We start from the raw sequence: 17,311 nt of genomic DNA on the forward strand, positions 1-17,311 counted from the left end.
CTGAGCATTGTGATTTTCCTCGAATCACGATTTTTCTCCCTAAGATGACCCTCCTTGTCATTAAAGGGACTGCATTAAGTCCATTTTTAATATATCCTGTTCATTTACATAAACACAACAAGAGAAGCAAATGATCACTTCTGATCTTTAGTTCTGCTTTGCTGGAACTTACACAAGGAACATCTAGGGTGACCCAGTCATGTTGTGATGTAGCGGCCTTTTCTGTCTCTCCGTGGTTATAAGACTTCTCTCCAGCTAGTGTTTAGTTGGTTATTCCAGATGATTTCTCCAAAATTTAGTTGTAAATCCAGACGGGTCCTGGGAGGATGTTAGTGCAGCTTCCACTTACTCCTCCGCCATCTTGGATCTCTCCATATAGTCTTTTAACAATTCAGGCGATCCAACGGGTTCCTGAAAGAGAGTCAGGAACTAGCTTGCAGTCACAGCAAACCGTGTCTCCGGTGGGGCACAGGCGCATGGGCACCCTCAGCCTGGGAGCCCCTGGGGGCCTCCGAGTTCCGGCCCTAACGCCCAGGCGCGCGCGTGCCGTCTGTCCGCCCTTTCCGCCCGGCAAGCCTGGAGCCTGGCTCTCGGAGCTGCTCATCAGCGTTGGTCGGGCAGCCCAAGAGGAAGCGGCTCTCTGGCCTGGGCCTCCCCGCAACCGTTGGCCAGGTCTTCACACCGTGTTCTCCAGCGTGGAAGGTGCTCCAAGTACAGGCAGGAAGCGGCCCAGTCCTAGGGGTCCTCCAAGTCCCTGGCGGCCTCAGGCCACCCCCAGTGCGCTCCGGGCGGCGACCACACCCATCCCTGCCGGGCCCCGCTCTGCCGCCCGCCGGCCGGACGCGAGGACGCCGCGCGCTGCCAGTACCTGCGCGGCCGCGCAACCGTAGGCCCAACCGTGGGCGGTGGGTACGCCGACGGGCTCCGCTGCGGCCCTGTCGCCTCGGGAGCCTCCCCACCCTGGGCCTGAGCCTGGGGCCCTCCTGCCAGCGGCGCGGGACGTTTCGCCGACCGGACAGCGCCCTGCCCGCCCAGCAGTCGGCGGCCGAGCCGGGCCGCGGAGATGTGCTCTACGACGGGGCTGCCGACGCCGGGGTCCTCGCTGGCTTTGCGGGTGTCCTTCGTGGACGTGCATTCTGAGATGATCCCCGTTCAGCTTTGGGGGCTGGTGGGTGAGCGGCGGGATGAGTACTTGCGGCTGAGCGGGGAGATCCAGAAAGCGGCGGCCACGGGCAGCCTGTGGGCGCTGGGCAGCGCCGCGGCTTTGCCCGGCGAGCTGTGCCTGGTGCAGGTGGGGCTCCTGTGGCACCGCGGCCGCGTGGTCAGCCGGCAGGGGCCGGAGATCCGCGTCTTTCTGCTGGACAACGGCCGCACCGTCACGACCGAGGCGGGCTCGCTGGCGTCCGGGCACAGTGAGTTGTTCCACCTGCCCTCGGAGGTGCTGGGCTGCGTGCTGGCCGGCCTGGTGCCCGCGGGTGGCGGAGAGGGCGAGTCCCACTGCTGGTCGCCCAGCGCCTTGGACTTTCTTAGCAGCCTGCAGGGCAAGGCGTTGCAGGGGCGGGTCCTGGACGTGCTTCTCCCCCACCGCCTGATCCTTCTGGAGGTGCCCTCTCTGTTCCAGAGGATGGAGGAGCTCGGCCTGGCCCGGCAGATACCCCGGAGCCTCTTCCGCCTGATGCTCAAACGCTACCTCCCAACGGCCTCTGCTGGTCTGGGCTCCGGGGACGTGATCTTGCAGCGAGTCCTGCCCAGGCAAGAGCAGCCTGGCGTGGATTACTTCTACCCGCAGCTGCAGTTGGGCGTGACGGAGCCCGTCTTGGTGACTCAGGTGTGCCATCCCCACCGCATTCACTGTCAGCTCCGGAGCTTCTCGCAGGAGATCCACCGCCTGTCTGAGAGCATGGCCCACATATACGAAGGCTCCACGGGGACAGGGGATGAGAACTGCACTGGAGTCACCGGGAAGGACAGCGAGGAGAGCCCGGACAAGCCGGGCTCTCCGTGTGCATCCTGTGGGTTGGACGGGCAGTGGTACAGGGCTCTCTTGCTTGAGACTTTCCGGCCCCAGCGCTGTGCCCAGGTGCTTCACGTAGACTTCGGCAGGAAGGAGTTAGTGAGTTGTAGCGGCCTACGCTACTTGCTGCCTGAATACTTTCGAATGCCGGTGGTGACCTACCCCTGTGCTTTGTATGGTCTCTGGGAAGGTGGCAGAGGTTGGTCTCGGTCACAGGTCCGTGACCTGAAGGCAATGATCCTGGGCCGGGCAGTGAATGCGAAGGTTGAATTTTACTGCTCCTTTGAGCATGTGTATTATGTCACCCTGTATGGAGACGATGGGATTAATCTTAACTGCGTATTTGGAGTACAGTCATCTTGTTTGGCTGACCAGTTCCTTCAGAACCAGGGAACAGAGGAAAAGGAGGAGTGGGGGGAGGAACCAGAATCAGCTCTTCACTGCCGGTCTCCAGCTGAAGAAGTGGGTGAAGAGCTTTCACTCCCAGCCTTAAGATCCATCAGTTTAAGGATAAATGCCTTCCATGACGCCCAGATAGAGTTTGTTAAAAACCCTTCTGAGTTTTGGATTAGGTTGAGGAAACACAGTGGCATCTTCTGCAAATTGATGAGGAAAATATGCAGTTTCTATTCCTCGGCCAGTAAGCTGGATTGTGCAGCTTTGAAACCAAAGCCTGATGACCTCTGCTGTGTCAAATGGAAAGAAAATGGTTATTATCGGGCTACGATCACCAGATTAGATGACAAGAGTGTGGATGTATTCTTGGTTGACCGAGGCAATTCAGAAAATGTAGGGTGGCATGACGTGAGGATACTGCTTCCCCAGTTTAGACGGCTACCAGCATTGGCTCTAAGGTGCACTCTGGCTGATATCTCACCTTTGGCAGAAACTTGGAGCCAGGAGGCCATTTCCTTTTTTAAAAAGACTGTACTCCATAAAGAATTAGTTATCCATGTCCTTGATAAGCAGGATGATCAATACGTTATTGAGATTCTTGATGAATCGAGAACAGGGGAAGAAAACATTAGTAAGGTGATTGCTCAAGCTGGATATGCCAAATATCAGGAATTTGAAACCAAAGAAAATATTCCTGGATGTGCCTACTCCCCAGGGCATGTTGGTGCTGAGAAAAACAAAATATCTTCTGCCAAGAAGGAAGAAGTAGAACAGGATGCCCAGAGAGATAAAACTACATATGTTTCAGAAGCTTTGACTGACACCATAGTTATTACAGATGTTTCAACTGGACTAGTTGTGCAGGAAGAAGAGAAGAGAGTGTCTGTTTATTCTCCTCTTCTACAGAATTTCTTGGAAATTAAACCAGGCTCCTCTTGTAAAGGAGAGATACAAGTTGGAAGTACAATAGAAGTCAAGGTGTCTTATATTGAAAACCCTGGCTACTTCTGGTGCCAGCTGACCAAAAACATGCAAGGATTTAAAACTCTAATGTGTGATATTCAGGACTATTGCAGGAATACGCCCACTCCTTACCAGGGAACCACCCGTGCTTGTTTGGCAAAGCGAACAGTAAATGGAAAATGGTCCAGGGCTCTGATCAGGGAGACACTATCTTCAGAGCATGTCAAAGTACTATTTGTAGATTATGGGGACAAAGGTATAGTGTCTGTGAAGAATATTTGTTCAATTACTAAAGAGTTTCTCAAAGTTAAGGCTCAGGCTTTTAGGTGCAGTCTTTATAATTTGATTCAACCAACCAGTCAAAATCCTTTTGCTTGGAGTAAAAAGTCAATACAAGTTTTCAGTGAATTTGTAATTAATGCATGGGAAGACAACCTAGAATTAAAATGCACCATATTTGCTATTGCATCAACAGGTGATGAGAAGCTGTTTTATATCGTGGATTTGCTAACACCCTCTCAGAGTGCAAGCCATATGTTGGTGGAAAAGGGACTGGCAAGAGCAATAAAACTTCCGAATCCCCTGGGGTACCCTCTTCAGCTACGTTCTTACTACTATTCAACACATGATATGAAAATTGGAAGTGAAGAAACAGTGTATATAACGCATGTTGATGATCCTTGGACATTTTATTGCCAATTGGAAAAAAATGCACATATTTTAGAACAGTTGTCATATTCTATTTTACAATTAAGTAAAAGTTTGCTGAATGTAAAAAAGTCTCCCTTGACCCCTGGAGCCTTCTGCCTTGCCAGGTATACCGACAGAAATTGGTATAGGGGGATAATGGTAGAAAAAGACCCAAATAAAGTGTTCTTTGTTGATTTTGGGAACATTTATGTGGTAACAAATGATGATCTGTTTTCAATACCTAGTGATGCATGTGATGTCTTATTTTCACCCATGCAAGCTGTTAAATGTTCATTATCTGATATTCCTGATCGTATACCAGAAGAAATTACAACATGGTTTCAGGAGACTACTTTAGATAAGTCAATGAAAGCTGTGGTCGTAGCAAAAGATCCAGATGGAACACTGATTATAGAACTATATGACAACAGTATTCGAATTAATGATAATATTAATGAGAAGTTAGCACTACGTGGTTACAAAGGCGGGAAAAGAAAAAAACATGAAAGTGAAGTACTAACTTCAACAAAAACTCTTGATGTAAATAAGCCCAATACAAAGCATTCACCTACAGAACATTTAAGTAAATCAGCAGAGGACAAATTCTACAATATGGAGATCTTGGCTGAATCACACAAACCTAAGATCAGCTCAGCATGCAAGGAACTCAGACTTTCACAAAGTTCAACAAAGACAGGCCTAGTTACTCAACATCAGGACTCTGTGGAGAGTAAAAATAGTGAAGTATCTTCATTAACAATAGAAAAAAAAGAAGGAAGTTTTGCTGAGCCACCACTTTTGGAAATCAGAAAACTAGAAGCCACTTCTTTAGAGAGAAAAATAGGAGATTCATATAACAAATATTTGCCTCTAAAATTTTCTGAGTTCCCTCAGAAGACTATAATGCCTGGCTTTAAAACAACTGTGTATGTTTCTCATATAAATGACCTTTCCAACTTTTATGTTCAACTAACAGAAGATGAAGCTGAACTTAATCAGCTTTCAGAGAGATTAAATGATGTTAGTACAAGGCCTAAATGTTATGCAGGTCCCCCTTTGCAAAGAGGAGATATAATATGTGCCATTTTTCCAGAAGACAATTTATGGTATCGTGCTGTGGTAAAGGAACAACAACGCAGTGACCTTCTCTCTGTACAGTTTATAGATTATGGCAATGATTCTGTGATTCATACTAGCAAGACAGGTAAACTTGACCTGGTCCATACACTGTTACCAAGATTGTGCATCCACTGCTCCCTAAGGGGACTTTGTATTCCTGAGATTTTAAACTGTGAAGAAATGATGCATTACTTTTCCCAAAGGACAGATGAAGCTCCAATAAGATGTGAGTTTGTTAAATTTCAAGACAGATGGGAAGTTATTCTTGCTGATGAACATGGGATCATAGCAGAAGATATGATTAGCAGATATGCTTTCAGTGAACAATCTAAAATAGGGCCTTCTACCCAAATATTTAATGGTGCCTTATCAAAGTCTGCCAACAAAACAAACATTGACACTTCAGTATTTTTTAACTGGTATAATCCAAAGATGAAAATGATAAGAGCTTATGCTACTGTGATCGATGGACCTGAATATTTTTGGTGTCAGTTTTCTGATACTGAGAAACTTCGGTATTTAGAAGTAGAGGTACAAACTGCTGGAGAACAGGCAACAGATAGGAGAAGTTGTATCTTGCGTCCTCATATTGGAGATCCTTGCATAGTGAGATATAGACAGGATGGGCATTATTATAGGGCACTTATCACCAATATTTGTGATGATTATCTTGTATCCGTCAGGCTTGTGGACTTTGGAAACATTGTAGACTATGTGGACCCCAAAGCACTCTGGACCATTCCTTCTGAACTTTTGCTGGTTTCTATGCAAGCCTTTCCATGTTGTCTCTCAGGATTTAATATTTCAGAGGGTGTGTGCCCTCAAGAGGGAAACGACTATTTTTTTGAAATAGTAACAGAAGATGTGTTGGAGATAACAATATTAGAAATCAAAAAGGATGTTTGTGATATCCCTTTAGCAATTGTTGACTTGAAAAGCAAAGGTGAAAGTATTAATGAGAAAATGAAAAAATATTTTAAGATTGGTATTAGTGGCAGTGATCTGCCCTATGAAAAAAATGGCCCAGAGATAAAGGGAGCTCTTGGATCCCCTAGTTCTGATCTTGGACTTAAGAAACCAAGTAGTAAAGCTGGACAAGAGAAAACACTGTATGTGGAACCACAGACAGATGAACTCTTGGAAAGAATCGAAAAAGACGTAAATATGATGGAAACCAAACTAAATAAATTCTGTGACCCTGAAGCTGATAACATTTTTGAAGCTTTTGAAAGCCCCTGCAAAGGTAAATTTGGAATTGAGGAACTGGAAAGTAAAGTAGAGTGTCATTTGGTTGACAAAGCCAAGTTTGATAATACACACCTAACTACAAGATTGAACACCTTATTACTGCATGCCAGTGAAACAGAGGAGCTATTAGAACTGAATTCATTTGAGGTGCCCCTTTCTCCTGATAATGAATCCAAAGAATTTGTGGAACTAGAATCCATGGAGTTACAGCATTCTCTAGTCGGGGATGAAGAAAAAGAAGAGCCAGGCCTGGTGCCTCCAGTCACACCACTCCCCCATGGCTGTGACTCAGAAGCCACCCTGGAGCCAATTACAGTGCAACTTCCCCTCATCTGTGAAGCCGAGAAACAACCAGAGATAGAATTGCCTGCAGCCCAGCTGTGTCTAGAATCCATATATGCTGAGGACACAGGAAAGTCAAGTTGTGTGGAACGTTTTGATGACCAGCCTGGGTTGCCATTGCAGCTTCAGGAAAAGACTTGTGATCCCCAAACGCAGATTGAAATGAATATATATAAAGAAGGACTTCCGGAATATAAAAATGGAGATGCCATTTCCTCACTGACGCATTTGTTCCCTGAAGAAGAGTCCAGAGATGGGGAGAAACACAGTGTTTTACCAGATTGTATATCAGGTATGTGATTTTTTTTTCCCTTTCACTTTCATTTAGGTATAAGTTAGTCTCTTTCAAAATGACTTATTTTTTCTTAAAGAAAAAAATAATTCTAATTTGAATTGTTAAATTATTGGGGGTGGGGGTGGATTAAAACCTGAAAAGACAATCAGATTTGGAGGGTATTTTAAACATAGGAAAATTAAGTTATAAAATCAATGTCAAATAATACTGTACATAGTGGGTGAAATGCTGAATTACTTTGTGTTTAAAAGTAGAATGCATAAAATGGGTCTTCAAAAACTAATCACATTAAAATGTAAACAAAACATTTTAAATAAAGAGGTTATGCTTTTTGGTAAGTTTAAAAGAAAAACATAACATTTCTTTGACAAGCACTACCATAGGCGTAACTTTATGATAAGGATCATTTTAGCAGAGTTTTCAAATTTAACTGTTTGTTTCATGCATATACCTTGCCATTCATTTAGAACTCCTTAAACAAAAATTTGACTTAGGGAGCCTATATTAACCCCAAAAATTAACAGCCATGAGTAAATATTGGAAAATATTCATTGTCATTAACTTTTCTGTAAACTATTATTATGGCTATTTTCTTGGCTGCTTAATAAAATTTAAAAGTTAGACAAGGTGGCTTTTAGTTTGTTTATTATAATCAGTGTTAGACTTTTTAATAATTTTTATATTATTAAATTTGAGCCACTGTACAAAATAGAGAAAACAATAGACTAAGGAGGATGAAAATCACCATAATTGCACCACCAAGCAATAACCAAGGTTAATGCCATGTGCACTTCTAGTCTGTTGTCTTTCTCCCCTGTGTGTGTATTTACAGAGTTTTAAAAAACTGAATAGAGATCACTCTACCTACAGTGTTCAATGCTGCATTTTAATCTCTTAATACGCTTTCAAGATTATTTTTATTTTTTAAGCATATTTTATTGATTATTTTGTTACAGTAGTCCCAATTTTTCCCCAGTACCCGCTACCCTCCAGCAATCCCATCCCCCTTAGTTCATGTCCATGGGTTGTGCATATGAGTTCTTTGGCTTCACCCTTTCCTATATTATTCTTAACTTCCCCCTGTCTACTTTTGTACCAAACAATTATGCCTCTTAATCCCTGCACCATTTTCCCATTTCTCCCTTTTCCCCCTCCTAGCTGATAACCCTCTAAATGATCCCAATACCTATGATTCTGTTCCTATTTTGTGTTGCTTAGTTGGATTTTGTTTTTATTTTTAGATTCAGTTGTTGATAATTGTGAGTTTGTTGTCATTTTAATGTTCATAATTTTGATCTTCTTTTTCTTCAATAAGTCCCCTTAACATTTCATATAATAATGACTTGGTGATAATGAATTCTTTTAGCTTTACCTTGTCTGGGAAGCACTTCATTTGCCCTTCCATTCTAAACGATAGCTGGATAGAGTAATCTTGGTTGTAGGTCCTTGCTTTTCATCACATTGAATACTGCTTGCCAGTCCCTTCTTGCCTGCAAAGTTTCTTTTGAGAAGTCAGCTGATAGTCTTAGAGGCACCCCTTTATAGGTAACTCTCTGCTTTTCTCTTGCTACTTTTAAGATTCTCTCTTTATCTTGAATCTTTAGCATTTTAATTATGATATGTCTTGGTGTGGTCCTCCTTGGGTCTAGCTTGCTTAGGACTCTCTGTGCTTCCTGTACTTGTATGTCTCTTTCCTTCACCAAATTTGGGAAGTTTTCCTTCATTATTTTTTCACATGTTTTAATTTCTTGCTCTTCCTCTTCTCCTTCTGGCATGCCTATGATTCGGATGTTGGTATGTTTAAAGTTGCCTGAGAGGTTCCTAAGCCTCTCCTCATTTTTTTCAATTCTTGTTTCCTCATTCTGTACCGGTTGACTGTTTTTTTCTTCCTTATTTCCAAATCATTGATTTGAACCCCAGTTTTCTGCTCCTCACCATTGTTTTTGTGTGGATTTTCCTATGTTTCACTTAGCATAGCCTTCACTTCTTCCCTTATGTGTTTGCTATACTTAAGCATATCTGTCAGGCCTGTGGGCATCTTTATCACCAGTGTTTTGAACTCTACATCTATTAGGTTGGCTATCTCCTCATCACTTAGTTCTCCCACTGGAACCCTGATCTGTTTCCTCTTTTGGGCCATACTTCTCTGTATTCTCATCTTGACAGGCTTTAGTGTTTGCTTCTGTGTCTTAGGTAGAGCTGTCGCACCTATCTGGATGAGTATTTCTTCTTTATATCTTTGTTGGACTTCCATGCAGGTCAATTTTCTGGAACTTCTGGTTGTCTCTAGTTTTGAGGTAGTTGTATTCCTTCTTAGTTGTGGAGGGAGATGCAGCCTGTCTGTCTATGCCTCCATCTTAGCTGGAAGCCTCTGCTTTCAAAATATTTGAATTCTATTGTTTGTCATCCCGTGGATATGTAATCATTTGTTTAAATGTTACACTAGATTCTTTGTCCTCATTATTACATTTTGTAATTGTAAGTAATGAGATTGTCTGTTCACTTGCAATATGTTGCTTTGCTATAGAAATGGTGGTTGTAACAACGATAGACCACACCACAAGTGACAATAATAACTGGCTTTTAGTAATAATTTTTCATGTTAGAATCAGACTCACATCCTTAAAAAACTGTACACGTGTGTGTGTGTGTGTGTGTGTGTGTGTGTGTGTGTGTTTTGAAAATGGTAAAGAATTATATGGGCAGGGGACCTTGGAAGAATTTAAAATAAAGTTGAGGAAAGATGACAGACTTAAAACATGTTGTACTGTACCAAATACTGATTATATAGGAATAGCAAGGGCAGATTAGGAAAATGCTTTGCTTATGTATCTAACATTAAGGAATGAAGAGGTATGCGTTGAGCCTTATTCTCTTCAATCTGGCAGCTCAACCAGAGAACACCTACATTCTGAAAGGATTTACTGTTGGATCCAGATGTGTTGTGTGGTCAAGACACACATGGTCAGAATGTGAGATTTTGGAAATAGCTGAAGAAGGCACAAAGGTGAGTAAAGTAGAAGTACTTTATCTCAAAATGTTCTTGCAGACTGTTAAGGAAATTTCTTCAGATGAGAAAATGCAATTGAACAACTATTTACCTGTTCATTCCCCCTCATAGTTGGATGCAGTGCAAAAATCATTTTGCAAGTTCAAAGATAAGCATCCTAGCAAGAAATAATCTTAGGCTCTTTCATCTCCCTTATCCCTGAAATCCTATCAGTCACAAAGTTCCACACTTTCCACTTCTAATCTGTTAGTTAAAACTTTTTATATCTCATGCCACTGCCTTGATCAAGTCCCTCATTTCATAACCAGGTTACTCTAATGACTTTGTATTTGGTTTACTTCTTCTAATCTTCATTCAATTGATTCTTCACACTGCCAGTGTGAAGTTTTTCAAATGTCAATCCGACTACATCATTCCTATGTGTAAAACTTCTCTGGGACTTGCAGTCGATTGTGCTTCTCCAGTGATCTGAAAACCACTTTTATCAGAACCACCTGCTGTGTTCCCTGTAGATTTCTGGGCTGTGCCCAGATGGCTGATTCAGAACTTCTGGGAGTAGGACCAGGACTGTGCATTCTTATGCCATTAAAATTTGAGAACCATGGTCTAGGATATAAAAGCTCATCAACATGACCTGGTCCACCAGGGTTGTCAGTGTACCTCTCCAGACTTTGGTCTTATTCCTTTGTGTTTTCTACCTTATATCAGATGAACTCAAACTGCTTGTTTTCTCTAACGTATACTATTCTGCTAGGCTTCTATGTTGTATTTAATAATACAGTTCTATTTGCCTGTATTCTGTTCCCTCCCCAAACTGGTCAACTGCCACTTGGTGGTGGACAAAGGGGGTGGGGTGGGGTGGGGGATAACGACATCTGTATTAGTGTTAACAATAAAATAAAGGTAAAAAAAAAAAAAAAAAAAAAGATTTACTTTAGCCCTTGCCTCTCCCAGGAAGCATTCACTTGCATTATTTTCTAAATCTCTCCATCTCTTCCCCCCCCCCAGCCAACATAGCTTTATATCTCCTTTATATTTCTATATCTCCTGCTGCATAAGTCCATACTTCCTACATTGTATTGTAATTATTTGCTTAGAGGTCTGTTTCTCCACCAAATTTTGAACTTCCTGAGACCTAAATTTTATCCCTCTTTGATCTCTAGGAATGCTCAGTTTATTTATTTATTTGTTTATTTTAAACAAAGTACCATTGAGTTGCAACATAATATTTAAATTTTAAAAATCATTTTCATTGCCTTTTAAAGTATTTCATTTTTAAAAGGCTTGCTAGGATACAAAAATCAGTTATACTTTTTGGAAACTACCAATTAATTTTTTTTTTTCCTTTGGTAGGTTTTGCACCTGTCAGATGGTATGGAGGAGACAGTGAACCCTGAGAATGTCTGGAATAGCATACCCAAATTGGATAAGAGTCCATCTGAAGTATGGAATTATATAAATAGTAGTTAATGAGAATATTGTCTTTCATTTTGAAAGGTGACAAACTACTTCCAAAGACCCTGTGTTCAGGAATAATGGAAAGAAAAAAAAAGTACTAATATTCTAATGACAATGAAAAACAGCAGTAACAAAATCAATGTTTCTGGACTTGATGCCACATATCCCTTTGGGCAAGCTAGTGGTTAATGTTTTACTCCTTGATTTGGGGGACTTAAAAAATGAAAATTGTTTGGTGTCCATGACCTTCATAAAATATGTTTGAAACAGAAAAACTGGGAAAATGGCAAAGTTCAAAAAGAGAAAGTATTAATTACCTATAACACATCCATCCAAAGACAAACAGATTTATCAGTGTAGCTTTCTTTTTTGTAGTTTTTCTGATTATATGGACTATATTATTTACATATTTTGAATATAGTTAATTTTATTTCACATACAGTTTTATATTTTGTTCTTTATTTAAGGTTACAAGGTGGGCAATTCCCATGCCATTATAATATGTCTAGGCATTTGAGTTTATCCTGTTTGGAGTTTGATGAACTTCTTGCTTCAAATTCTGTGTCTGAGAGTTCCCACATCTGGTCAACTCAGGGTTTGTCTTGAGAAATGATTAGCTTTTCTTGGTTCTTTGTATGTTGAGTAGTTTTGTATTCTATCCTAAATGTTTTGAATATTATAAGACTTTGGATCCTGTTAAAATCTTTTAGAAAATTTTGAAGTTTCTGTCTTGGCAAGTGATCAACCCAGTTAGGTTCATACCACAAGCTCTGTCTTTCCTTCTGTGTTTGCTGGTTCCGGTGTCAGGTTAATTTACAAAGTCTTTGCTGTGATGTTTGGCTCTGCCCAGGAAATAAGCCACTAGGGTTAGTCTGGAACTTGGGCAGAGGTTTCTATAGTAGTTGAGGTGTTAAAGACTTTGCTATGCTTGCTTGGTTCTGTCCTGTTCAGGGGTGACCTTAGGACTTGTATCAGTTCACATATAGTAACATTAGGGGTTCACATTTTTCCATTCTTTTCCTCTCTTAGATTTCCTGTACACTTTCACACTCCAGGAGTCCTCTTATATCCAGGCCCCTAGAGGCTGATCCTTCTTCCTGGTCCTCTGGCTGGAAAGCAGGTTTTTGGCAAGGCTTTCCCTTGGAGCTGCCATGCAGCCCTGCGTGGGTAGCCTGCCTTTGGAATGAAACAGGTAGAGGAGAGAAAAAAATCACCCCCTCCCTCCCCTCTTCAGATAACAGAGGGCCCTGTTCCCAGTTCCAGGGCCAGAGTCTTAACTCGGCTTTTTAGGTGCCTACACTGGAGTGACTGGAGCTGCTCTCAGCACAAGGCCAGGAGAGAAAACAGAAATAGGGAAGGGATTTCCCGCCTACTCCCCACACTCCAGTGGCCAATCCGCTGGTGAGAAATAGGGCCTTTCTCTGAGAGTTTTGCTATCCGTTCAGCAAGACAGCGCTGATTTAGTACAACCTCAGGTCAAAAGTAAGAAAAAAGAAAGAAGGAAAGTAGTACAAGGAAGGAGAAAAGACAGAAAAACAACTGTGAAACTGACCCATTATGAGTTATTTTTCTGGTTTTTACTTTAGTCCTCATTGTACCTGTCCCTGTGTATTTTTCAGAAGCCACAGGTGGGTTGTTTTTAGTACTCTCTCCAGAACTTTTTAGTAGCAATCTTGACCGAAACCCAAAGGCTGTAACTATATAACATAACATGACATTAATGAGCAATAATTTATTAAACCATTTCTCTTGTGTTGGACATTTAGGCCATTTGATGTTCAGTGAAAAATCATTGAACATTATCTTACATTAGGTCCATTTTTTGCTTACTTGCCAAAAATAATAGCCCATTTCACTTATATTGATTAGTATTTACTAAAACGTTCTTTTACATTCTGATCTTTTACATTTATTAATTTTCAAGAACCCACAGACAAATACATAGATACATATGATTCTATTTCGGTAAACTATCCCATGCCTGCCAAACAGAAGAGAATCATTTAAGACAATTTAAAGAGTTCATTAAATAATATTAACACAACTACCTCTGGCTTTAAGTTGATTAGCAAATATAGAAACTAGTATGAATAAGGCTTTATGTTTTTTATTTGGTTCTTAATGAGATTTAAATCACCCTTTCCTCAAATTTGAGGAAACTCTTAGCTATAGATGCTTGTCTACAAATGAGCTGGTTTTCCTTGAAAAGTTAATATTGTGGGGCATTAAATTATAGAGAACTATTTTTTGTGTGTGATAAATCAAGTCACTCTGATCTGAGATTCTGTTTGATTATGTTTTTTTAGAATTTTTTTCATCTGAGCTATTTTATTTTACCATAAGAAGATGTCTCATGAATTCATTTCTGTACAGACATTTTGCATGCACATGATGCTATTAGGTGTTGAAGAGAATCTAGGAGAACTATTCCTCTTCGTTAAGTCTTTAATGAAGCATCTCTGTGTGGCTCACCATGGATAATGTGTTTGCACAGCAGCCCTTGAACAATGCACCGAACACCAGAGTTGTGGGCATTTGGGAACTAAAACTTGGAAAAGGGTACTTTATTCCCTGTGTTGAATACACCAGCAGAGATGGTCCAGAGAAATGAGTAGCTGAAGAATAGAAAATGTCCTTGAGGTGACGCTTCACTGTAAAATCTGATTGCCACACTTTTTAAAGGATTACTTTTTGTTGTTTGCCATTTTTCTGGTTTACCTACGATCTCCTTTCTGATTTTAATTATTTTGTGCCTATAATGAAGACCTGGTTATCACCCTAAGGTTCCTTTTGTTAAGCTATAGTCCAAACAGTGGGGAAAGGTCTTTCCTTCATGTCATTGGGTGATACCACCCACAATTAAAGGTGACTTTTGTTTGTAAAACAGATCGCCAAGTCTTAAAGATATCATTACCCTGAATCCTCAAACAAAAATGGTTTATCAAGTTCCTTGGTTGTTAGTAGCAAGAAAAAAATAACACTTTAGCTAAAAATATTAAATGTGCCCAGTGGGATGAATAACCAAGAAAAAGATTTCTTCATATATAACAGGGAATTTGTTTGTTGATTGAATTAAACTTGAAAGTTAGATTGTGAATCTAACAAATTCATATTTTAAAGGATTTTCTCAATATGAATTAGCTCATATGTTCAAATGATCTATGAATGTTAAATGAGCTCTTGGAATTTCTTGCAGGATTTTTAATTTTATATACACAATACAGTTCAATTCTTTGGAAGTTCCTGGTTATTGCATGACCATGTTCAGAAGTAGCACACTGGTTCTTAGAATTGAGCAAGTTAAGAATTAAGTCAGCTCTTGGTGGCTTTGTGTGAAAAATATACACTACTCAAAGAGAGAAATGGACTAATTGGCTCTCAGCCTTGTTAACATCATTCTAGCAAATATATAAAGTATGCCAATTTTGTAATATTTTAGAGAAACTTTGTTTGAAAATAGTGTGAGAACCAAAATACTAAAAAGAAAAAGAAAACATTTTGGTAGTAATAATTCTCTGTAGTAATTACAATAATGTAACCTTTCCCCATTTTTAGAGGACATTAAATTTGTTTTGGTAAATGATTGTCTTTTTTTCTTTTATGTTTCTTTCTCAACTCAAGGTTTTTCTCTTGTTTCAGAAAAAGGGGCTGGAGGTGATGCAGACTTAGCGGTGGATCCCTGGATGTGGCCAGTCAGAAGCTGCTCTTAAACAAGTGGCCTGGCATCCAGACCAATAGAGTATTTGAGCAAGTTGAGAGCACGAAGCACAAGAAGTTGTAATTTTTTGCAGACTTTGATATGTGTTGGAAACAAAATAGATCTCAGGCTGACCATGCAGTGTATTTAGTCATATTGTTGAATATATATAGATCAGGATCTTTATTTTGCTTACCAATTTATGACATTATGTTACATTTCCAAAAAACAAAACAAAACAAAAAACTCTTTTGGTTTCTTTTGAATATAGCGTTTAAATTAAAATAGAAAATTATAGGTTTATGACAAGTATATTATATAATGCTACTTAGGATGGTTTGTTACTCCTTCAGAATTTTTGTTTTGTTTCCGAAGCTTTCTGTCTAGTTAAACGTTTTGACTAATAGTCTGTTTGAATTTGGAAGTATTTTAATATGACATAATATTTGAATAAAGTTTATCCTTAAAGGTATAGTAGTCTCATTTCATTAAAAAGGAAATAAAATTTTGGAATATCTGTGGTAATGGAACCACAATTCTACAATTTGGGGAAACAGCAATATTAAATGTTATTTCTTGTTTAGTTAGTTGCTCAGTTGATACTTTAAATGCATTTTCTTATTTAATCTTTGACTATGGTGTATATTAATATTATCCACATTTTATAGGTGAGAAAACTTTTTTTAGAGAGGTTAATATCAGAACACAGAGGCAGTGGGACAGCCCACCCGGACTTTTGCTGTATGCAAATTAACCTGGTCTCAGCATCTCCCATAAGAAGTAAAAATGGACTTTACTTGTTCCCAGAGGAAATGTTGATGGACCTAGCATGACATATTTACTGGGGAAAAGCAGAGAGATGTAAATAACCTGTTGAATGTGTTGATGGAAAAACTCACCCTAACCAAAATGTATGTTTGGAAAGGGGTGGAGATGGCGCCTGCAGGCCCACAGGCACGGGGCTCCTACAGGTCTTGGAAGTGGACCACAAGTCTCCTTTCCTCTTTCCTTTTCCTTCACCCTTCACCCCCCCACCCTGCCCCCTCCTCTTTCCTGCTTTCTCTTTCTCCTTGCTCCTATGGCCCTCGATGTAAAATCTTAGACTGTTCTCTGGGCGATTTCTCAGAACAAAGGCAGCCTGACAGTTAAATAACGTGCCTAAGGTCAAAGGGATAGAAGTTTGATCAAACCGGACCCATCTAACTTCAAAGTCCACGCTTCAAAAATGTGGGTTTCTCTAGGTGGTTGTATGCAAAGTACAAATCCTAGTTTTAGGAAAGGGATCTTAGCTATATATTGCTAACTATATATGTGACCTACACAGGTTATATAATATCTTTGAGCCTTGCTCTTCCTCATCTGTGAAATGGGGATAATAAAACCTTCCTTGCAGTGTTTTCAAGATTATAAATACATAATCTATGTAAAGTACCTGGAAAGGAGTAGGCATTCAATCAATATCTCCTTCTTTTCCCTGAAAGATATGCAGTATGCACTATGCTAGGTGTTTTTATTTCTTTAACATTAATTCGTTGGATCCTTTCAGCAGTTACTTTCTCCTTTCCACAGCAACATAGGATTTTAAAGAGGTGCTATTGAATGGACGTCAGTACAATTGGAATGGCTATCCATTTCTAAAACAAGGTTTGCCACATGAGAATGGGGATAAGTTGTATGCATAGGAAACATCATCAGACCCTGCAGCCTGAAGGGAATAGTGAGAACTGAGAACTTTAAAAGTTGGGTATAATTTCAATAAGCAGAAAGGAGGGTTTTGCATTAGACGTAATTGAGGGAGATAAGGATATGGTTTGGTCCTGAGATAATGGGTAGACAAGTTTGGCGCTACATGTAGGAGGCATAGTTGTGAATTACCAAGGGAAAAAGAGAAGATGCTCTAGAGTATAATTATAGGAAGTTTTTGGTTTCATGCTGAGGTGATTAATTCTGTTTTAAAATTTTTAAACGGAATGTGTATAGGATAGAAGAAACCAAATTTCTCAAAATGAGTGATTTTGTACCTTAAAACATTAAGATAGGCCTGAAGTGCCATTTCAAAACACAGTTACTTATTAACTG

The 17,311-nt window shown here is 40.4% G+C and overlaps 1 protein-coding gene across 1 annotated transcript; it reads left to right on the forward strand.

The window, feature by feature from the left end:
• Positions 1–1,026: 1,026 nt before the first annotated feature.
• Positions 1,027–15,551, forward strand: TDRD6 (tudor domain containing 6). The gene is made up of 4 exons (XM_090282537.1): positions 1,027–7,064; positions 9,956–10,074; positions 11,431–11,520; positions 15,175–15,551. Exons 1-4 carry the CDS (start codon positions 1,064–1,066, stop codon positions 15,202–15,204), a joined length of 6,240 nt encoding a protein of 2,079 aa, XP_090138663.1. The 5' UTR covers positions 1,027–1,063; the 3' UTR covers positions 15,205–15,551.
• Positions 15,552–17,311: the final 1,760 nt, after the last annotated feature.

This window comes from Furipterus horrens, unplaced genomic scaffold (genome assembly GCF_987537825.1).
Source record: "Furipterus horrens unplaced genomic scaffold, mFurHor1.1.pri manual_scaffold_6, whole genome shotgun sequence".
NCBI lineage: Eukaryota > Metazoa > Chordata > Mammalia > Chiroptera > Furipteridae > Furipterus > Furipterus horrens.

What these genes read in the sequence shown, in the direction of transcription:
- TDRD6 (XM_090282537.1), top strand. Translation starts at nt 1,064, where the DNA reads ATGTGCTCTACGACGGGGCTGCCGACGCCGGGGTCCTCGCTGGCTTTG. An exon ending in TAGCTGAAGAAGGCACAAAG is followed by an intron (nt 10,075 to 11,430) that starts GTGAGTAAAGTA and finishes TTCCTTTGGTAG; the next exon opens with GTTTTGCACCTGTCAGATGG. An exon ending in TGGATAAGAGTCCATCTGAA is followed by an intron (nt 11,521 to 15,174) that starts GTATGGAATTAT and finishes CTCTTGTTTCAG; the next exon opens with AAAAAGGGGCTGGAGGTGAT.